The following is a 23,355-nucleotide window of genomic DNA, read 5'->3' as shown; positions in this document are numbered from 1 at the left end:
AGCTCATCGTCCGATAATATCAGCATGCAAATTTATTGGTCGGGTTCTAAAATCTACAGTCCTCATTCTGTGTAAATATATACTCCACAGTTTATCTGAAGTGTTTTAGCCAGTCTTTTAAGTGTGAAATTCCCCCTTTGCATGTGCCTGGACAGTGTTTCCTTGCTGAGCTGCAGGGAGGGATAGTAACACAGAACGATTTTTGTATTAAATAGACTCCTGAAGCCTCATATTTACTTCAGACAAACTTTGGAATGTAATTAGAGCACAAAATGTAGACTATGGATTTTGTCCCCCAGCACTAACATTAAAATTGATAGGGAACGGATCTCTTCAGGGCCAGTATGAACAGGAACAATTACAGCAAGCAAAACCTTTTGCAATGTTCATATGGCCAACTTACTCGGAAAAAAAGTGTGAATTTGTCACAATGTGTGGTTAATGCACTATTGCTCCTTTTTTTTATATCTATAAACATATTGTACGAAAAGGGAAATCACAGCAGTTAAAAATGTGAAGTATTTGACTGGGGTGTGCTGCTACCTGACACATTTCCTCAGCTTGGCTGGATGTTTCAATTTTGTCGTGCAACATGTGTGTTAATGAAACTCACAACGCACTGCAGCTCAGCTCAACATTGCTCAGCTCACGTCAGATTACTCCAGTGGTGTCACCTGACACATTAAGCCCTTTTTCTCTTCTTTACACACACACACACACACACACACACACACACACACATTTATAACTCATCTACTGTGTATGCAGAGCTTGCCTCTGCCTTTCAGTTCAGTCGGGTTGCGTTCAGCTGAGCTCTGCTCTCAGTCGGTGACATCAGCTTTCAAGTATGCAGTCCTTCTGGCTGAGCCAGACGAGCTCGGGTGGCCCCATTCATCTCAAGGTGCCGTCTTTTCCCCTCTCTTCTACAGCCCTAACAGGCTCTCTCTTTTCAACAACCGTCTTTCCTTCAGATGAGATGGGTTAGATAAGGGAGATCAAAGGTGAAAACGCGTACAACCCAATAGTTTTGTCTGTCTGTATATTGATACTCTGTGCTTTTAGGATGCTCCCTCCTCAATGAAGATTGATTATAGAGTGGTTGTGCACGGTCTGTGCAATAATTTACTGTAGCAGTGGTGATAGATCATTTTTGGTTTTGTTTACAGGTTTGGGTGGTGCAGCTTGTTGCACTCAATTTGATTATATTGGGCAACATGATGATGTAGTTGCTAAATTTAAGATTTTATATCTTGTATTCACATTACTTTTGCTGTGTGGCTGTGGTGACCCAGCAGTGCTGTAAAAGGAAAGAAAGCAGTAGCTGTGAAATGTGTAATTTGTTGTACATCCTACAACTTTTGTAAGTGACTTTTATTCTCACCAAGGATATTCCCATTTTCCGTGCTAAATATTAAATATCTGAATGACTTAATTTCTCTGGTTGCTTCTTATATCATGCATCTTTGCTCTGTGTGGAAATATCGCTAGTTCCTCATGCTTGTCAAGCATTATTTCTGAAACCCATCCTCACTGCAGGCTCTGATTACCTAACTAGTAGTGTAAGGCGTCTGTAGAATGTACGGAGGGTTTTCATTTGCATAGGAATGTGAAGGCTTCAGCTTCTGTTCCAACCAGCTCATCCTTCCTTGTGTTTTTTTTGTCCTCACATGCAACCAGGTTTTTTATGTTTGTTTGTGTCCCTCAGAATGAAGAGAAGCGTAGCCTGGGTTTGGGCGGACATGTTGGATTTGACAGCCTCCCTGACCAACTGGTCAGTAAATCGGTCACACAGGGATTTTGTTTTAACATTCTCTGTGTAGGTGAGTACCAAACGACTGTGTGTGTGTGACGTGTGTTAAAATATTACACAAGTAGCAACTGTAATATTTACTTGATTTGTTTAACTGTGACAAAACAGTTAAAGTGCACAGGCCTCCCACTTGTGTAAATAATGTCTGAATGCTGATGGGAATGAGTACTCCGCAGTGACTCTCTTTCTTTCGTCTCTCTCTACTTCCTGCCATCTACAGGGGAGACTGGTATCGGCAAGTCAACGTTAATGAACACTCTCTTCAACACCATGTTTGAGAACGAAGAGGCAAGCCATTATCAGAATGGTGTGTATCTGCGGCCACGAACATACGACCTGCAGGAAAGCAATGTCCACCTCAAACTGACGATTGTCGACACCGTCGGCTTCGGTGATCAGATCAACAAAGAGGATAGGTGAGGGTGGTCAAAAGTTAATTGGTGATGACTGACACTGATATGCATGTCACAAGATCCTTTTGATCAAAACCCAGACTCAATTTGGTTGACAAGTGAAAGTTTTTTTTTGTTTGTATGTCCAAGATGCAAATAAACTGTTTCGACAGGTCATTGCAGTGACCTGCACTCAGATCCTTTTTATTTAAGTAAAAGTACCACTACAACAATGTAAAAATACACCATTACAAGTTGTAGTCTAAATCATACTTAAGTAAAAGTACAGAATTATTACTGTAGTATTGTATTGTATATGACACTGTTAAATTGTTAATACTCAGACATTTTACTAGCTGGTCGAAGTGTTGTTAGTTGCTACTTTATATTCAGTTAAATAGTATAGACCAGTGTTTCCCAACCTATGGGTTGGGCCCCCTCCAAATTGTCACCTGATAAATCTGAGGTGACATTAAGGAAGATAAAACAAAGTTCTGCTGCACTATTTTATATTCATTTTGTGGACATCTATTCAACTGAAATCAGGTGAAAAGTTTGGAGGGGAAATGTCTCTTTGGAGACAGCGGAACTGCTAACAACTAATAGACATCCGAAACATTACAAGGGGCCCCAACTTACTGTGCTATTGTTAACAAGCCAAAAAGGTTGTTTAATCTTTTACAATGTGTTGTATTTTATAAGATTATCATATGTTTTATATGTAAGATCCCAATCTGAAACTACAGCTTTCAGATAATTGTAGTGTAGTAAAACGTACAATATTTCACTTAAAATGCAGTATAAGTAACATAAAATGGAAATACAAAAGTTAAGTACCTAAAATTCGTACTAATGTACAGTATATGAGTAAATGTGCTTAGCTGCATTCGACCGCTGAGCCATTGAGAAGCTTTTGAAATAATGGCTATATGACCCTTTTCAACCACATTTAGACGACACAGTCTATAAAACGAACCATGGTAAATCTCCCCAACAATTCCATTTACTGCCTCAGGAACGTTTTGATATAGTCTGATAAATGGTACTCCTTGTACCAGTCAAATTCTGTTCATCTGGTACTCTGTGCACGTGTGTGAAATGCATGCTTCAGTGTGTTTTCCATTTGACTCCTGTCTTGTTGTAACGACAGATTTTCCTGTCAATACTTAACCAAACCCATCCTTTCTATGACAACGCCATAGTTTTGCGCAAATTAGGTCAACGTTGCCTAGGGATACAAATGAGAGAAACAGACACAGTATCAGTCCAGATTTCTGCAGTTTGCTTTTCTCTGTAGGATGGAAATCAGAAGAGGTGGGACAGCAATAAAAAAGATATTTTTTTTTTTTTTTTTTTAAACATTCAGCTGTGGAATGAAGTGTGACCTAGCCAGCAAGCAGGACTCTCACGCCCTTTGATAGCAGCTTTCTCAGTAGGCTGTATAAACCAACATGCTGAAGGATAGACCCTGCAGCGGACTGTAAGGGCACACTGGGAGAGTTGATGCATTCCACAGAGACGATTGAAGATGGAGGACAGATGACTGTAAACATGGTGTTAGATAAGGGTATAGAATAGATTTCTTTTAACTTATGTCTCAGTCTGAGCTGCAACAAGAATGTGGGAAGACTTTCTGTTGAGAGTTGGCAAGATTACAAATACAGTCTGCTGTTAATTTAAGTAATTGGCAGGGATGTATGTGAAATATGGATGGCTATACTAGTATTGTTACAAGTTACTCGATTATAGGACAGGAGTTTTGGTAGTACATCATCAAAACAAAACCTGATTCAAGCCAGTAATTTAAGTCTAACACGTTGAACTCTTTTCCTTCAAGTGTACCAGTTAGGAACACACAAAGAAACAGCTGGCTATCAAATATAAAGAGCTGTCTCCATATAGCCCAGAAACTGCCCATTTTGGGCTTGTTGCTTGTAGGTGGCTCAGACTATGGTCTCACTTCTAACTTTTACTGTAGCAGGCACTTCTTGTAGACCTGATCACGTGGGTTGCATTTCGGTCACTTTGTAGCATTGGGGATCTCGGTGACTGATGTGATGTGACATTGATTCGGAAGGTGTTTCAGATGTTTGACAAGCAGAGGTGACACCAGCTGGAACCGATGAGGCTGAGGGGGTCGTATGGTGCCCACATACTGTTTTACAACGTAACATTTGTTTGGGAACCTCGGCAATGTCTGTTCACAATAATTTTTGAGGAATAAATTGGAGGCCAGGCGAGGCTGGTGGAATTGTGGAAAGCGAACCAATTTATTGAACATCACACCCAGATTATAACAACCAAATTATCAAAAAAAGCAAATATATGTAGTATGAAAATGCCAAGTGGTGTCATGAGAATTAAAGCATGGCCGTGAGACTTGTATCTATGGTGACTAATAAACCACAACCTCACTTCAAAGATACTTCCATTTCAGGCTGCTATGATGCAGTTTATTAAATATGTGGCTTACTTCTAATCTCTCAAAATGAACCAAACAAAATGATTTAAAGCTGCAGACTCAAATAAACTGCCCCAATGTGGAATAAATCATCTTTTAAACTGTCTCATGACATGATCTCAGGCTGGTGACCATTTATGGGTTGAAAGACAGCACACAGAGACAAACTGTACAAACTGCCACGTTAACAAACATAAGATATCAATATAATGAAGGACATTTAATATTTCTTGACATTTAACTTATAATCGCTGCAGTGAGAAAACGGTGCAGAATTTGTGACACTTGTTTTGACCCCTTATTGCTACTAGAAGTATGTTACAGTGCATCCCAATGGAAACCTAAGCTACTGTTGTGCCAATGTGTTAATGTCATCTTAGGAAAAATGATTGTATTCCTCTCCTTTCTACTGGTGGATAATGTTTTCCAATGCAGTGACCCAGGTATTTCTCTGCGAGGTGAATGCATTTTTAATGTAACTTCTGGTGAGAAAAAAATAGGTGTGATGTTTAAATAAAAAACAGTTGTTTTCCCTGATTATTGGTTCATGTGTCAGCATAGGTCTCCTCTAGCAATACAGATCATACATGGTGTTGTGGTTAGGGCTGGGCGATATGGCCAAAAATGTTATCACGATAAAAACATTTCATATCATTCGATATCGATAATTATCACGATAAATGTCAAATCATTATTTCTTTCAAGTTTAAAGGCAAATTTTTGCCCCTGAATGAACATTGAATGGCCAGATGGTTAATTGTGTGGTTAAACTTTTCTTTATGGTCAGAACATGACAGACACTTGATGCCAAACAATGGATCACTTTATATATCTGAGCTAAAATAATTAGAAAAATTATGAAACAAATATTATTAGTAAATCTATTTGCGTCCCTCCTCAACAAAATAAACATCTTAATATAAAAAGGAAAAAAGTGCTAATTTGTTTGTGATTCTAATGAATTAAATAAAATATTTAAGGAAGATATATTGAATTTGTTTATTTTGTTATTGAGGAAAATTATATTGCGATACTTTATTGCCCAAATACATAGACATTTGCTTTTGATGAATTAAAATCCATTCAGAATTGTGTTGAATTTGACATAACGTTCTGGTTTTGTTTGTTTAGCAAAACTGTCAAAAGTTTGATTTTTTTTTTTTTTTATACTGCACATTCCTAATTTCTTTGATTTACTGGTGACAGTTTAGGCTACAAAGGCCATTGTAGTACTGTTAGAGAGGACAGAATGTTTTGCAGCCTCTGTGATTTGTTTCAACCAGACTTCCATAAGCCAAGCACAAATTTCATGCAGCACTAAGCTGTAGAGCTCTAAGCTGAGACCTTGGCATAGAATCAGATCACACAGTTACTGAAAACATAACTGTCTAAGTTCACTTCCCCAGTGACAAGTCTATATTTCCTTTTACATTCATTACCAGTGCATGAATAAGAAGACAAATATTTATGCTCTTACCCACAGACATAAATCCTTACAGTTTCTCTTTGGCTGTCTCCACAGTTACAAGCCCATCGTTGACTACATTGATACTCAGTTTGAAAACTATCTCCAGGAAGAGCTGAAGATCAAGCGCTCACTGTTTAACTACCACGACACAAGGATCCACATCTGCCTTTATTTCATCGCCCCAACAGGACACTCCCTCAAGTCCCTGGACCTTGTCACTATGAAAAAACTGGACAGCAAGGTACACACATCCAGATATATGCGGTGGTTTTCTCCATTGGCTAAAAGCACACTCACACACTCCCAGTCTGTTCCCATTGTCTGTGAATAGCTATCATTGTTGCTGAAATCCGACCTCCCATTCACTGTGACCAGTGTGCATTTCACTGTGACTTGGAGATCCCTGATCTTTTTGCTGGGGTGTGGACTCTCAGTATCCCAGAAGGGTAAAATACAGTTGCAGTGACTGCACATTTACATTTCATCGTGAAGGATTTCAAGAAAAGTTCACATGGCATGCTTTGGGATGAAGCTTTTTGGATATTACTGTGGAAAAGGTTTAGATTTTAACAGCTCAAACGTTTGGGAAGATCTGCTCTATATCAGTAGTTTCACATGTAAAAGGGCAAAATGTTGCCTGTTTTTTGCAAGTGAAAATGTTTGCTGGGTTGCAGTCCATCCAATTTTCTGAATTCCAATCTATAATATAGAAATGTTCATATAAGATCAAATAAATCAATTGGTCCGGCAGTGTGAGGCAGTGTTATACAGTAATGTAAATAAATTAATGTTAATTTCAAAACTAAAGTACATCCTCATCTCGAGTTCCGGTGTGACGCATTACTACACCAGTCAATAGTCTTTCAGTCATTCAGAGCCACATTGATTTGTGGTTTTTTTTTGTTTCCCTTGTGCAAGTATTGTTACGCAGATTATTGGTAAGGGGATTTGTGTTTTGCCATACATCAGTGAGTGCAGCTCATTGGTGAGACACAGTCACTCGCTTGGCCTCAGTTAGACATCTTGTAGAAAAAAAATCTCTTCACAACAGCACTTGTAGCACTAATGTCTATACATAAAAGGTGTTGATACAGATGATTTCTTTCTGCTTGATGGCAAATGCACTTAGACATTCAACCTGTTGACATTTTGATCAAATGTTTTGTGAAAACTGCTCTGATATATGCAGCTGAAACCATTCAGTGTTTTTTTTTTTTTAACCCTAAATCTTGGTTTCACCGTGTGGGAAGTGTGGAATTTCAGATATGCAAAACATCCTCAAAGCATCTTCAAAGCGCATGTTCACGAAGCCCAGAAGAGAATGAGCGACAGAGAGAGAGGCAGTTGTTCTTGTGAGCTGGTCAACCCTTATTGATGAAGAAGGTGTTGGGGATTAGGGTTTAGATGGTATCAAGATCTATATTTAATAATGTAATAATTATTACTGTTACTATTATTTAATAATTAATAACAGAATATAACTTAAGGTTATATCTACCTAGGGGCACCACTCTTGAAGCAAAAGAAATTGATAGTGAATTACCTAACTCAGTGTCCTTATATGTACTAGACTATTAATTTGGAATTTTGTGTGTGTCGGTGCGTGTGAGCACATGTGGTCAAAGAACAAAAGGTGTTAAAGCAACTTTAAGATGCTTCCTGCATCTGTGTGGTTGTTCTGAGGCCAAATTGTATTTACGTGATCTGTGTAATGGTGCCAAGTTAAAAGGAGTTAGTTAACATGCAAACACTGTGTGTCTGTGTTAAACATACCATCTCTAACCAATTTACATTATCAAGTAATGTAGTTACATGATCTCGCTTTAACAATGATCCCAACAAAAAACTTAAATGAAAAACACATCAATATACATACGCAAAAGCTAAACAGTCCTGTGCTAAGCCAAGTTAATGTTGCAGATAAGCTATGTGAATCTATGTAATGCCCAGTGCGTTACCAGTCCATAAAGGAAGGAGGTTGCTTTGGTGTTGCTAGTTGTTAGCTAGCAGGTCCGTTGTGGATGGAGCCAGGCTGTGAAGAATTGTTTAGTTACAGTCTGTGTCGTGATACAGATCACATGATACAAGTTAAGATCACAAATGAACTAATTCACCTTTGGGAGGTCCCTGTGATCCCAACAAAGGTTTCAGGAAACGCAGGATGTTATAAGCAGAAATATGTATTGAAGCTCGGCCGAGGAGAATGGCAACAGCAGTGCAGAATTGAGGACACAGTGTAGTGCCAAACCAAATGTGAAGATTCCTTACTGGATCCCTTTACTGTCCCTATAAAGTATACAATGTACCCCCTACAAGGTACTTCCATAAGATGGTTACTATGCGTAACCATCTTATTGGATGGTGAACTCTAAGTCACGGTGGAATTATGAGGTCACATGTATTATAGCCTAAGAGACAGTCTATCTGCAAACATTTTAAGATTGAAGAACCACATCTCCCTTCCTGTCTAGGCAATGACTCATTCCCAGCTATTGTCATGCACCCATAGAGAAAGACAGCAGTAGGAACTATTGCTAGAGAGACAAGAATCATTCTATTTCTATGTCTGTAAGTCACCTCACGCGTGCTGTGTGTGTGACCTGTACCTCCTGCCTTTTTACCAACCTAGGTCCTCTTAGGAAAATGTATTCCTTCACAAGCACTCAAACTGGGAAAGTTGTATGTACATAACACAGTGCTATGTCTTTTTGTTAAAGTGTGTGCATTCGCTTGTATCATTTTAGGAATGTGTATGTGCTAGTTTACGTTCTCTCACCTTTAGGTCACTGATGACATTTTGTTATTTTGTACACACAATTTCTGATAGCACTGCTGTAGGAATGACAAGGTGGCAGCTTTGGCCTTGCTTGTGTTTGATGATGCAATAATAATGAGTCCAGAACAAAGCAGATGGTCAGCTTTTGACCAAAACCTGCTGGCTTACCTCTGCCAACTCCCAACGCATGGCAGCGCATTCTCTGCCAAATATCTCCCGATACTATTCAAAACAATAACCGATAATACTTCAGCCAACTGTCACTCTATAGCGACAATTGATAGTTTCATGAGGACTTCAGAAAAAAATTATTTTGTCATTGTTATTACACAGTGGACCAGTTTTTGGTGGCACTGATGTGGATTAAATTCACTTAACATAAATGTTCATTTAATATTTCACTTCATCAAAAGAGTATGAGAAAAGTATTTTGATTAATAGATTTTTGTATATTTTGTAATTTATTCCAATTGAACCTTATGTGTCTTATTCAGACACAAAAGTTTTGCTGAGGACCAACTGTATTTCTAAGGGAAAAGTCATGGTCAAGAGCAATAATAGGAGTACTTCTGTATTTTTTTGAGTAAACTAGAATACTGTTCAGACCTAAAAAGAAACTCGCACTAACAACAGAGAAGACTCCACATACAAAGGGCCAAGATCCAAATTCAGCACTTTTCCTGCTGTGATGTGACAGCGCTGACCACTGAGCCTCTGTGCTGTCTTTACTAGCCAACAGTGATCAAAACCTGGCATCCGACGTTTGCCAACTGTCTCCTGATACCATCCAAACCACCACAGCATATACGGCCAACTCTCTGTACCCCCTGCTTTGAAGCAAGACATTGTGGTTTACCTGAGCTAAATATAGTATTTTTATATATAGTATATGAACCACAATAAAGCAGTTGAGATAAATGTGTTTGCTATCGTACATCATCCTGCTATACTCTCCCTTAATGTAGAAGAAAGCAAAGCCCCACCCCACCTAAAGCTCCCCATCTGTTCACATGAACCAAACTCTTACTTGTGAACCTCCAGTGGTACATTTTGGTTGATCACAGGCCTTTTCCAGTTGCACAGTAAAGTACTTTTAAAGTATTAAAAGTGTAACATAACAGCAATGTTTGCACTTCTATTCAAAATGATTTACAGCATTGTCACTGAAACAGCAGACTGAGTTTTAGCCTGAGTGGCCAGGCCACGGTGAACACCACTCTGACCTCAGTGGCTCTGTCCCAGAAATCTTTTCACTATGTGAAATATGTTTTATCTGAAAGCAAACCAGTTTTGAGTGACCATGGTGTGGATGTGACACTGTTTTGCTTTACAGCCTTGATGGGGTTGCTTGTGCAGTTGTCTCTTCCTATATATAATACATATGTTACAGGCGATATTTGCAGCAGGTCAGAGTTAATTTTGATGTTGTATTTCTATAACTTCTGAGCTCTAGACGGCTACACGTTGACAACAGAAAGTGCCTGCTTTGCTTCTACAAGCCTAGCCTGACCAAGTCACAGATAAAAGATCATTGTTGATTCATCATACTGGTTATTTTTCAATGAACAGATACACTGTGTAGTGTGTAAAATATCAAACATACTTTAATACTTCATATCTTCCCAGACCCCAAAGTGACAGCTTCAAGTTTTTAGTAGTTTCCAAATAGCAATCCAGCAGTTTTAAAGGTCCAAAAGTATGAACCTATAAAACTGAGAGGATCAGCAAAACTTCACATTTCAGAAGCTGGAACTGGTGATTGAAATTTGGTGTTTAATTTCAATTGATCAACTAATCATTTCAGCACTAAAATAAAGTATGTGAGTGATGAAGTCCAAACCCTGTTACATTCTGGTTACTATGAACACATTTCATTGTCTGGAGGCTTTTCAGGAGGTGCTCCATATGTCATAAGAGTAGAATTAGGCCCACAGTACCATTTTTATACTGAGATAACTTTTGTCTGGAAACTTAGATAAATGAATAAAAGTAGCCTGTCTGCCAGATAGCCCCGTCACAGGAAAACCAAGGAAGTAGACCAGAAACAACTGTTGCCTCAGTCTGTAGAGTTTGCTGTCAAGCCTAGACAATGGTGTTTTTCTTGTAAATGTGGAATCAGCTCTCCCCACAGAGGATGGTTGAAGGCCCACCAGAGTGAGTGTGGTTTTTGGTGTTTGAAGGCAGGAAGAGAGATAAGAGTCAGAAGGAGGTGTCCTTTGTTTTAGATTAACATGTTTTTCTTGAATAGGAGGAAGTCATTACCAGTCCATAAATAGGAGGATTCAGTTCGTAGAGCTCATTTGACAAACAGGGACTGATATTTCCTACTAACCATTAAAATGTCTCATTATTTGCACTATAATCGGTCAAATGTACATGGGTTTTATCAGATTTTTTTTTTGCATGTTTGCACCAAATCAGATTTTTTTTTTGTTTTTAACTGAGTTGACAGGGAGGCGTGATACTGCGTGATGGAAAAAAAGACAGGTACATCATCTAAAAACAACAAGAAGTTAGTTATTATTGTTGGAATTTAAAGAGATGGTATTATGCTCACTTTCAGGTTCGCTAGTGTTTGGAAGGGAGAGGAGAGGTGTGTGCTGCAGCTCAGTGTTTTTCCACCTGTGTTTTTGAGGGCGTGTTCAACTAGTCGCTCAGCGAGCATTATGACACGTATTTTCATTGTGATGTCACAAGAAAGGGAAGGAAAGGCTGGACTACAAACGAGCTGTTTTCAGGCAGTTCAGAGCAGTGTCTGTTTCTGTGGGAACTCCCTTTGGGGTGGACTTTGGGCTTTTTCACTTTGCAAACCTAGTACATGCACAAAAAAGAATATATAACTCAATAAAGGAGAGGGAAAAAGCCAAAAACCATAATACAACCTCTTTAATTTATTGAAGGATAGCCCCTTGAGATGCTGCATCTCATTGTCAGGTGGGTCCTCTAACTCAAAAACATAGTAAACACATACATAAACAGAACATTATATAACTACATACTATACACATATACAGAGGATGGCACGTGGATCTGGCTTATCAACGTTGTCATCAGTTGGGAGTTCGAATCCGACTTAGGCTCTTGCAGCAATTCGCGTCAAATTCACACTCCCTTTTGGAGTATCCTGTACACATATTTTTATATTCAGTGTGACTTAAATATTCAGAGGATATCGTTAATTTGCCTAGAAATCATAGAAGAAAGACATTCCTCACAAGTTCAGAACTTTTATTTGAATGATCACGTTTTTAATCTAAGTAATCTAGTAGTTCGTGTCTACATCCCCTAAAACCCCGAATATATGGGACCATTACCATTACCACCATACCTTTTTCCTCCATCCCTTCATATACACATATTTGGCCTGTAAGATTTAAACACTTGTAAAGTGCCAGAAATTTCAGGCTATGTGAAACATTTTTTTCAATGATGACCATATATGTCAACTGCTTTGATGCGGTTACTGCTACTCATCTGGCGGTCCTAGTTGTTTAAGACAAACACAGAGAACACTTTGGGAATACCCTTTGGTCAGCTGGGAAAAGCCGGTGGTGGGAAGTGAACAAATACTTCCAAGGCCTCCCTCCTCAGTGACCATGACAAGACACTCCCATCTGCTTCAATGGCCACACAAGTCTGCTGTCAGTGGATAGTGATAAGTGAACTTGGGTTGTTAAGTAAGGTTTAAAACATGATACTGGCTGTCCTGCTGTAAATTAATGATCCAAAAAAGTATGATGAGTCTTTAATTTGACTCCTAACAAGCTCTTGCTCTGAGGCACACTATGGAATTGACGAATGAATCTGTGGGGTTCCTCCAAGTTAGTGATTTGGGTAATGCAGCCGTAAAGAGGAATGCAGAAAAACTGTATGTTTACTTTTTGCACATCTGCTGCTGATTGGAGCCTAGTTTGTTTTCATAATAACTGTTTGTTTTATGTATCTGCCGGGGCACTGACTGAGCTTATTCACTGTACAGTTTTGCTGCATATGGTTTTGTATGCTTCCTCAGTCATATTTAGCAATGTACTTTATTTGTTTTTTTTGATTAGGTCTTCAGAATGTTTGCTTTAGCTTTATTCACAGTGATTGTTTGTGCCCCGCTGACAAAGGGAAGTTAATTGCTCTAATCAGTAATTCACTGAAAACACTGGGATGATTCTCTGCTCATCTTCTCTCATCATATTAAGCTCAACAGGAATGTTTTGTCCTGTCATGAATATACATGTCAGACCAGCCTTAACCAAACCATTACATAATAAATGCCATGTGTATGCTTTAAGACAAAGCATATTTTAATTATTACAGGAATGTATGTACATGTTTTGGCAGACTCAACCATCAAAAACAAGGACCGTGCTCTACACATGTAATATGTGTATTAATATATGTTGATACGAGTGCAATCCCCACTCTCTTTTTCTCATCCTTAGGTCAACATAATTCCCATCATTGCCAAAGCGGACACAATCTCAAAGAGTGAGCTCCACAAGTTCAAAATTAAGATTATGAGTGAGCTGGTGAGCAACGGTGTCCAGATATATCAGTTCCCAACGGACGATGAAGCAGTCAGTGAGATCAACTCCTCCATGAACGTGAGTTGTGACACTCCAATAATCACACAAAAAATTCTCCTGCAATGGGTCTTTCTACCTTTTTACCATTTATTTTTTTGTGTTGAAGAGAAGGAAATGCCAGGTGTGTATTTTTGACACACATAGATGTGTTAAAAGGAAAACTTAAAGCATTGTCAATTTAGACTTTAGACAAAAAAGATATTGTCTGTAAGATATGTGTGCTTACAGACTTGTAACATCATGTCTATAGCGCCTCATGTGTTACACATCTGGTAATGTAGCAAGTATGTTGACACCATTTAATTGCTTTTAGCAATTCAGCATGTACAAACATTATAAATAGTTTTCCACAAAATCCTATGAATACTGGTTGTGTTTGATTGCACCAGTTCCCCATTCCTCAATACATCCTATAATAAAAAGAATTTATGAACTTGATGGCAGCGCATGCTTTACTACAACTGGTTTTACACTTTCCACTTTCCAAATAAACCAGATATTTAGAAATATTGAAATAAATATTCATATAGCAATATAATTAAACACAAGCTTGTGACTCTTGCTCCGGCTGCAAGTGCAGAATATTTAGTCTTTTTTAGTTATGATTTTATAATGGGGATGATGCATAATCACTGCGCTCAAGCACACACCCACACATGTACCAATGCACAAACAGTAAATGCTCACATGTACAGTATCCCCATCTATTTATAGTCGGTTACATCAGCGCCCACACTCACCAGCTTGTTCCTCTGAGCTGCAACCAGCCAGCTGGTTTCAAGTCGCCACCCTAATTTTTGAGGTTGCATATCGGGCATGTTTTTCCCATGATGCCTCACTGTCAATCCTAACGAGGCGTAGTAGCTCTGAGAGCAATAAGAGAGTGTGTGTGTGTGTGTGTGTGTGTGTGTGTGTGTGTTTAATCACTTCAACAAAATACTGAGCCACATGTTAAACAGGCCTCTGGTGTGGCTCGTATGTCAACATGGTTAGACCTTTCTCTGGTGTGGTTTGGTTGTGAAAGATAAGAGAGACGACGGCCACAGCGAAACACACTTTATTTGAAACTTAAACAGTTTTATTAGTCCTTTTTGTTGTACATGACAACTTTATATTTGTATCTAGTAAAACTTAACTTGTTAAATGGTTGTTGTGTTGTAAAGTAACTAGGAATTATTTTTTTCTAGTGTAACGCAGAAGAAAGAGGTAGCCGGCTCCTGGTAATGGCTGTAGTTACACTTTTGACCTCTTGACCTTTTTTAACACTAACCTCTTTTCCTGCAGGCCCATCTGCCTTTTGCTGTGGTTGGGAGCGTGGAAGAGGTCAAAGTGGGAAACAAGACAGTGAGGGCCAGACAGTACCCCTGGGGTGTTGTGCAAGGTGAGAACCATTCATAAGCCTGTGTGTGTGTGTGTGTGTGTGCATGCGTGGGTGCGTGGCAAACACAACAGTGAGTACATGAAGAGGTCAGTGGATGTTTAACTGCTTTCTCTTGACTGCCACAGAATGAAAGACAGAGGGAGTGCCAAGCTGTGGTGTTTGCACAATAGTGTTAATTGTGTCAGCCATTTTAAAATTTAGTCCTGTGTCAAATGTCCTTGTTAGTTTTTGTCATATGTAGTCCATTGTATACTATTTTTTTAATCAAGTTTTAGTTGACTAAAAGTCTGGGTATTTTAGTCTGAATTTAGTCCAAAGAAAATCAAAAGTATTTTAGTCTATTTTTAGTCATTAACCATCATCTTTTCTAACTCAATAGTATAAATTTGATTAGCATTTTGCTCTAACCAAAATAGAGATATTTATCATTTTAGTCTTTATTGAACTCATCTTACATAAAGATAAATTGGTTTGAAAATTTGAATGTTAGCTTTGTTCTTACCTCAGTTCCCGGTGGTTAGCCTTGATATGCAGCTTCAAGTTCGTAGTGTTTTTTCCAAAAATCTTATAACTGCATTGGTTGCCGTCTGATATAATTAGGCACTGTGTTTTGTTTTTTTTGGTCTGCCTCACTGTATTTGAAATGGGACCAAATATCTAAGCACCTCTTTCTTCCTAGCATGTTGTGTGCATCACCAGAGTTCGCATCCTTGCTTGTACAGAAATGTTTTCCTCGCGCAACAGGCGTCGCCCCGATCGGCCAGCATTCAAAGCACAGGAAGAAAAAAATACCGCTGAATGAACACACTGTTCAAGGGAGAAAATATGGCCTGTAATATTTTGTCTCCTCATTATACTGACAAAAACAAAGAGATTTTTTCAATGTTTTAATTTTATGAATTACATTTTAGTCTGGTAATTTTTTGTCAACAATATTGCATGTTTAGATAGTCAGTGTTTAAGTACATTTTCGCCGTCTCGTTTAAGTCACAGAAAATAAGGTTGTTGACGAATATATTTAGTTTAGTTTCGTCTGACGAAAGTAACACTAATGCACAAGCATTAAGGCTCAAGGGTATTTTAACATTTCATTAACATTTAACATAAGTCATGAGACAACTATTTAAAAAAAAGCTTTAGTTTCCCTCGCTTCTAATGAAGCAACAGAAAGGCTTTGAAGTAGTATTTGCATGTGTCATTGTACTCGCAAGATGACATGTTTGACAGCTTAGCAGCATTCACAAATACAAAACCAGGAGGTTTGTAGTTATAAGTAGTTTTAAATGTTTGCCCTGTTGACTATGTAAATGATGCTGGTTTGTGTATCCACTAGTTGTTGTTAGGTTGCTAGGTTACAGGTATTAAAGAGGTAAATGAGGTGGAGTGATACATGTAGAAATATGGGAGGAGTGCTTTATCGTGAGCACTCATTTGAATGTTTTTCAACTAGTCAACGCACAATGTCAGTACTTGAACTATGGCACAGGCTTTATTATGCCATAATATGAGTGTGCAAGGATTTTATTGCATTGCGAAAGAGTCTGAAAGTGGTCTTGGGTGTATCATTTTTGAAGAAGTATATGTCTCTTTCCGGCCTCTGCAGCCTTGCACTGTTGACTCCACCTATACATGTGGAGGTTAAGTGCCAGTACACGTGGATTAGAAGTGAGCAGTAAAAACTAGACCTGTGAATAATTAGTCGGTTGAAAGACAACTATTTAAACTTTTATGATCAATGAATTTAATTCAAAAGTATTTAAGTAATTATTTAAGGATTTGCTGCTTTTCTGTGTCAGCAATTTAAAGGCTTTGAATGAACTTTTAAAGGGTGCTTTTTAGAACTTTTTGATGTTTCATAGGCTAAAGGATTAGTCAAGAAATTAATCGTCAGTTTAATCGATGATGAAAATAATCAGTAGTTGCAGCCCTAATAAAAACCTCTTACAGCAACCTGCACTCTTAAAGATTTACCAAACAGCACTTAACCCTACACAGAAGCACATCTGCAGGAGAATGAAGGAAACATACAATTAATTTCCACCATTGAACTTTGCAAATATCATTTTGGTCGTGCTAATGTCATCTTTCTTACATTTTCCTGATACCGTCTTTTCATAGAAACAAAATTGAATCATATGACTCATCATCAATTGAATAAACAGTGTAGGATCTATTTGGTACCACATGCTGATTGTTTTGATTATGGAAAAACGGCACATAATAATATAACTCGGCAGCTGAGCGAGCATCTATCAGTATCCATGGTGAAAGATGTTTTCCTGCTCATTGCAGAGTGGTGAGTGCGTCCCACAGTTTGCCTGTTTATTTTTACCCTCCCTGTTAATGAGGAGTGCCCTCCACAGCTGCGTGCTGCACAGACTCCATGCAGAGTGACACTGCGAAATGAAGGGCGAGTGGGCAGAGATTGTTTTGGGAAATTGCCAGTGTGTGTCTTGTGATGTGTGTCTTTTTTTTTGTGTGCTTGTACTGTTTGTTTCTCTGCCTGTGTGTGTGTGTGTGTGTGTGTGTGTGTGTGTGTGTGTACATGGCGTCCATATATGCTCGTGTGTCTGCGTGCATGCATTGCCCATGGAGACATCGCCTATTGTGTTGGGGGTCTTGGGATCTGTATTTCCCACAGCTCATTCCCCTGTACCTTGTCAATGAGAGTAAACATCTTAATTTAATGTCACACAGAGTTGTGCTGTGAGAATATTACTGCTCAGATGGGAGTTATCTTCTCAGAGAAGCTATCTCTCTCTCTCTCTCCTTCCCTCTAGCCCTTTCCTCTCTCCATTATCCCTGACCATTCTCATTCCACAGCCCTCAGAGGACACTATGGATATTTATAAAGCCTGCTGTGTGTCTCCTGGGGACGGATTCCTTTGGACTCCATCAGTCACCATGAAGTTATAGTCCAGTACAGTAACAGACAGAGTAGTGCCATCTGTAAAAAGTAATCTCGGCTTCACTGTAAGCCAATTACTTTGTTATTTGTCTCCATCGCAAAAGTTGCATTCCTAATTTTGTGACTCTTTAGCAACATTAAACAGCTGGTAGATATCAGTTGAAAACAGGTCATGAGGCTGATGTTGTTGATGCAAAATGCTGAGCGTAGAATGTGAAGAATACATGGGTATGAAGGGGAAAAGCAAAGTAAAGATTCATAAAAGCACAAGATGTTATCCTAATGCAAACAAAGGAGTGCTCACACTTCCCAAAATGAAAACAAGAATGGAACCAGCTGGCACTCTAATCAGTGTTTCCCATACATAGGCTTTACTTGGGCGGGCCGCCCAGGTAGATTAACAGCCGCTCAAGTAAATTTGGCCACCTATTTTAAAGTCGTTCTTAATTGCAGCGCTGCGCATATTCGCTCTGCACATCCTCTCACTCGGTCTCTCTCTCTCTCTCTCTCTCTCTCTCTCTCTCTCTCTCTCTCACCCAGATAACTGGCTGACTTTCGCTGACTTGATCGATAGAAACAGCGCCGTCAAGTCAGACACAATCTACCTCTGGTTGACTGTGTGAGCTTAGAACAATGATCAGGCTTTGCTCCCACGAGGTCTAGTGACGTTTTGCAGCGCAGGTGTTGTGCCAAATTCTACGTGCCTGCCGTCAATTGCATACACCTCACGGGAGGTAACGCTTTGTCATACTGAGAAAAGAGGTGGATGCAAATTTCGGTAGGTAGCCTACAATATCTGTTTTGCCGATTTGTGCACTTCACTTGTTAAGGTCCTTTTAGGACACTTTGCTGTTTGAACGCCACATGTTTTTGCTGAATCTCAAGAAATGGTACTTTTACTAAGTGTAATAATATATTACACGATTCTTAACGTTCATAAAATATATACTGATCATTTATCACTATTGATGAACCCCACAAAGAATAGTATAGCGTTTAAAACCAGAACTTTAGTGCAGGCATGCAAAATTCAGCATATGTTGCTTTAGGCTTTTAATTCAGGAAAAGTTGATTTGTGGACTACAAGAGTTTGTCATATTCCATCATTAAGGTGGTAGGAAATAATATCCTTATTGGATGATGCTGCAGTATTATTTCTAGAGAAGAAACTGACATTGTGGGTTTAAACAACAAATGATGAATCGAATTATCTTATCAGCCTTGTCCATCATTGTCTCACCCAAAAAAAACACCCAAAAAATCTGGACTGATGGGATGTAGAACAAGCAAACTCCTTTTACTTTCAGTCAGGCCTGCTTGTATACTGATGGCTCACCATTCATACAACTTATTTTGTCACAGTATCTGAGGACAGGGGCAGAAGAAGACAGAAGTCTCAGTGTTTTACTACACTTGGCTGACTGAAAAGAAGGCCTGTGTCAATGGAAACAGTTTGTAGATGCCAGATGTCATATAGATGGGTTATGGTAACCTCTCGAAGAGCCATGGGAAATTTCCATGGACTTCAGGGAAGACAGAGGAAGGACTGTCTTCTGGTGTGTGTGTGTGTGTGTGTGTGTGTGTGTGTGTGAGAGACTGTGTCTCTGTGTTTATCTTCCCTCAGGATCTTGATGCACTCTTATCTCTGAACTCCAGACATCTGTGGCATATAGCAGACCCCTGGTATTTCTTCTCTGCAAGTGATTCTGTGTTTGTTCAACTGTGCACACATATTGTAGTGGGTGTTTGTACAATACAATATGAACATGGATGTTAATCACTGACTTTGCATTCAAGTTTTTGTGTTTTGATTACAGCATTTCGTTTAGTTAAAGGCTAGGCAATATGGTAAAAAAGAATATAGCTCAACATTATTTTTTTTCTAATATCAGCATCACGATGATATGGCAAATAAATGCAATTGATGAAATTGATGTTCAGGACAATATTCAGGACAATTCAGTACAGTTTTCTGCTTTCACATTAAATCTGACAACCTTCTTCACATATCAAAACATTATAATCACTTTGGTTATCCCCTGACTTTCATTCAGCGCCACCATCAGGTCAAAATTTTATTCTAACAGGGCTGTAAACTCTTTTCTTGTTACATAATTTTTCTGTACATTATTATCTCACCCAAAACTACCAGATATTGTAACATTATTCACCATGTAGCTTCAGAGCACCTACTACCATATAGATACTCATGTTTGTCTACCACTGAAAATATGCTAGTCTTACTAAAAACACAGGAGCAGGTGATCAGCCTGGGACACATGGATCATTTTTATGGGTGGGGAGATGACCAAGGGGCCAGTCTGCTACAGAACATAGTGTTTTCATGTACATTTTGGTTTTGCACATTTGTCTATTTCCATTCATTTTTAATAACTGCAGATTTATTTGCAGCCATGTCCCCGTATTTTAAGCTGGTGCGTGTCCATGTATCTGCAGAGCTCTGTGCCCGGATATCTTAAGGGCTCAGTGCTGCAGTCAGTCAGAGGATTGGCCCTCATTCAGCCCTCTGTGGGAGGCCGGTACAGAGAGACTATTAGATTCCAAATGAACAGGCAATTTCAGTTGCCTGGGTGCAGCCCCAGAGAACAAGTCATTTCTGTTTTTAACATGTATTTTTAAACTAATGATGTGGGGTCAACTAGCGAATTTAAGTCAAAATGACAGTGAGTGATTCAGACGCTACTATTTCACATCTTTTTAAAATGTAATTTGGGTCTAAAAGCATTAAAATAGACGAGGCTGAGTAAGTGCTTATTCATTTGCTTTTTTTGTTCCAGTCTAATGAAAGAAAGTCTTATTTCTATGGGTGGGATCCTTTTGACAGTGCGTTTCTTTGATGCTACGTTGTGGCTCTCTATCATGCACTGCAGGCTGCTTTCCCAGCATTTCCATTCAGGAGAAGCTTAATGCCATGCTAATTGGGCCTTTTCCAACATCATTAGTGCTGTATGTTTATATGCTCAGAGCTCACAGCTTGTGGTGGTATTTAAACATAACATACACCCCATTCTCCACCACTGCTATCTCGGGGTTCATGGCATATGCTCCTGCCCCTTAAAGGCCACGTGCCTTCACTCTGCATGTGCCCTCAGCCACCACACACACCAGATCTGAGACAATAGAAAAAGCTCTTTATTGCATCTTTCTAAGGTTTGCTGACAGGTTGATCACATTAAATACAGGGGAACATTATTTCCCCTATGACTACATATGACTGTTAAAACGGGTCACTGTAGTTTTTCCAAGAATAGCCAACTGGTGTATCAAGTTATACGCTGAACCACCGCTGCTCTTGGTTGTGATCCAGGTTTTCAGTACTTGCAGAAATTTGGCACTTTAATGTGCCCTCTTTTAAAGATTGGAGCAGATTGAGCATATCAAATAATTTGTAGTTTTCCAATTTTCCACATAGACTGTGAAGGCATTATCAAGTCTGTAAATGGGGGGAAAATAAAGTCAAGAAGGGAAAACTTTATTTTCAAAGGGAGGAGGGATTTTTCCTGGTGAAAAAATGTGTTATAAAAATAAATATTTCTAGACCTTACTGACTCTGCTGGCTTTCAATCATACTGTTATATATTTGGCTGATATGATCTTAACAGCCATTAACTTGCATTCTGTGTGCTATTAAAAGATATCTCAGCATTAACTTGGTGAACCCTGCAGAGATCCTTTGGCTGACTATTAGCAGCCTATGTGTGGCCATATTATCACCCACTTGTCTTATCAAGGACCAGAGGTTGATTCACAGTACAGATGAGTTTGGTCAGCATTCAGGCACTCTGCCCACTTGCTCGTCCCACATCAACTTTTTTTTCGAACCTCCTACAGAACAACAAAAACAATGTTTTAATTTCCAGAACAGCCGTATTGTTGCGATCAGAATGGAAATGATGCCCAGTCATTCAGACATCAAGCTAAAGTGAAGTTGTTAAAAGGCTCAAAAATTAGAATGAAAAGTGCAGAACATCTCCATTTTATCAACTCCTGTCTGTTGGCAAAATACGATGGATTTACTTTTGATTTAATGGAAGTATGCTAAATGTGATTTATCCGGTGTAATTTGTTTCGTCTTCTTCACATTCCTGTAGAGATGTGGTATGATTTCCTGCTTTTGAGAGAGAAATGGAGTGGAAGGGAGGGTAACTGGGTGACAGATGGGGTGTTAAAATAAGTTGGAAGCAGTGAAAAAGCCAGCACAGAATGAAAGCGAGAAGCGAAGTCTCAGAACTTGAAACAGGACATGACTGCACATTTGTAGCTCTGACGCTGGCTCAAAAACCAGTTTGTCAACTCCAAAGCGTAATTCTATCATATATTGGAAATAACTAAGATGATCACTCGAAGTGCAACTGCTGTTCTAATTCTGGTGTGTTTTCCCTTTAGTCGAGAACGAGAGTCACTGCGACTTTGTAAAGCTCAGAGAGATGCTGATCAGGGTCAACATGGAGGATCTGAGGGAGCAGACCCACGCCCGCCACTATGAGCTGTACCGACGCTGTAAGCTTGAGGAGATGGGCTTCAAAGATACAGATCCCGACAGCCAGCCATTCAGGTAGCGAGGGGGAGAGAGGGTGCATGCACACAGAATCCAAAACCACAGACCTACTCGAAGTGTCAACAGCAGGGACAATACCAAATAATATATTCCTGTTTATTTTCACCCTCTCCTGTCTTTTCTTCTCTCCAGTCTACAAGAGACGTATGAGGCCAAGAGGAAAGAGTTCTTGGGGGACCTGCAGCGTAAAGAGGAAGAGATGCGACAAATGTTTGTCAATAAAGTAAAAGAGACGGAAGCAGAACTGAAAGAAAAGGAGAGAGAGGTCGGTCTCAAGTAAAGTTATGGTTATAAATACAGCATATTGCATGGAACGACAACTTCAAGCTCTGATTATTTGGCAAAAAAGCAGCACCTCAGGCAGAAGGTCAGAATTTGTAACTGCAGCTTGTTGCACTTTTGATGCCATTAGACAATGAATAAACTTGTGCTGTCTGGTGCTTGCAGATATACGTATAAGGCAACAACAGATTACACTTTGATCCATTTTAAATATAAGAAATGATGATCAGCGTGGTGATAAATTAAATCCAGAAAATGGATTTGTGTTCCCATTCTAACGACTGGGTATCTTTTTCTTTTCTGTCCTTAAATCTCTTGTCTCTCCTCTGTCCTCCTACTGGTTGCCTGCTGCCCTTTGTCCGTACATCACCACCACCACCCCCGTCTCCTCCCTCTCAGCTGCACGACAAGTTCGAGCAGCTCAAGCGGATGCACCAGGAGGAGAAGAGGAAGGTAGAGGAGAAGCGGAGAGACCTGGAGGAGGAGATGAATGCCTTCAACAGGAAGAAGGTGGCAGCCGAGACGCTCTCCTTATCCCAGCCCCTCAAGAAAGACAAGGACAAGAAAAAGTAAGTCCATCTCCCCTTTCTGTCACTCACTCTGCTCATTCTTCTTTCCATTGCAGGAAGCAGCTTTTTCCAACCCTACTCCTTTCTTCAACTTATCCTGTTGTCTTTTCATTCTGTGCCTTAAATCCTGAAATTGTTTCCTTTTATGTATG

At 39.3% G+C, this 23,355-nt stretch overlaps 1 protein-coding gene across 1 annotated transcript in view; it reads left to right on the top strand.

Annotated features, from left to right (window-relative positions):
* LOC119895035 (septin-8-A) overlaps positions 1-23,355 on the top strand; it is a 33,824-nt gene that overhangs the window by 7,916 nt on the left and 2,553 nt on the right. Inside the window, exons 2-9 of the mRNA XM_038707821.1 lie at positions 1,706-1,820; positions 2,031-2,226; positions 6,186-6,372; positions 13,341-13,502; positions 14,769-14,865; positions 22,181-22,349; positions 22,485-22,617; positions 23,034-23,203. Coding sequence (XP_038563749.1) covers positions 1,706-1,820; positions 2,031-2,226; positions 6,186-6,372; positions 13,341-13,502; positions 14,769-14,865; positions 22,181-22,349; positions 22,485-22,617; positions 23,034-23,203 — 1,229 coding nt within the window. The remainder of the gene's footprint in view (positions 1-1,705; positions 1,821-2,030; positions 2,227-6,185; positions 6,373-13,340; positions 13,503-14,768; positions 14,866-22,180; positions 22,350-22,484; positions 22,618-23,033; positions 23,204-23,355) is intronic.

This window comes from Micropterus salmoides, unplaced genomic scaffold, assembly GCF_014851395.1.
Source record: "Micropterus salmoides isolate LMB-PRFRI ecotype aquatic unplaced genomic scaffold, ASM1485139v1 Ms_hic_scaffold_9, whole genome shotgun sequence".
NCBI classification, from domain to species: Eukaryota; Metazoa; Chordata; class Actinopteri; order Centrarchiformes; family Centrarchidae; genus Micropterus; species Micropterus salmoides.
Note: the sequence above shows the minus strand (reverse complement) of the source record. Positions and strands in the feature narration are given on the sequence as shown.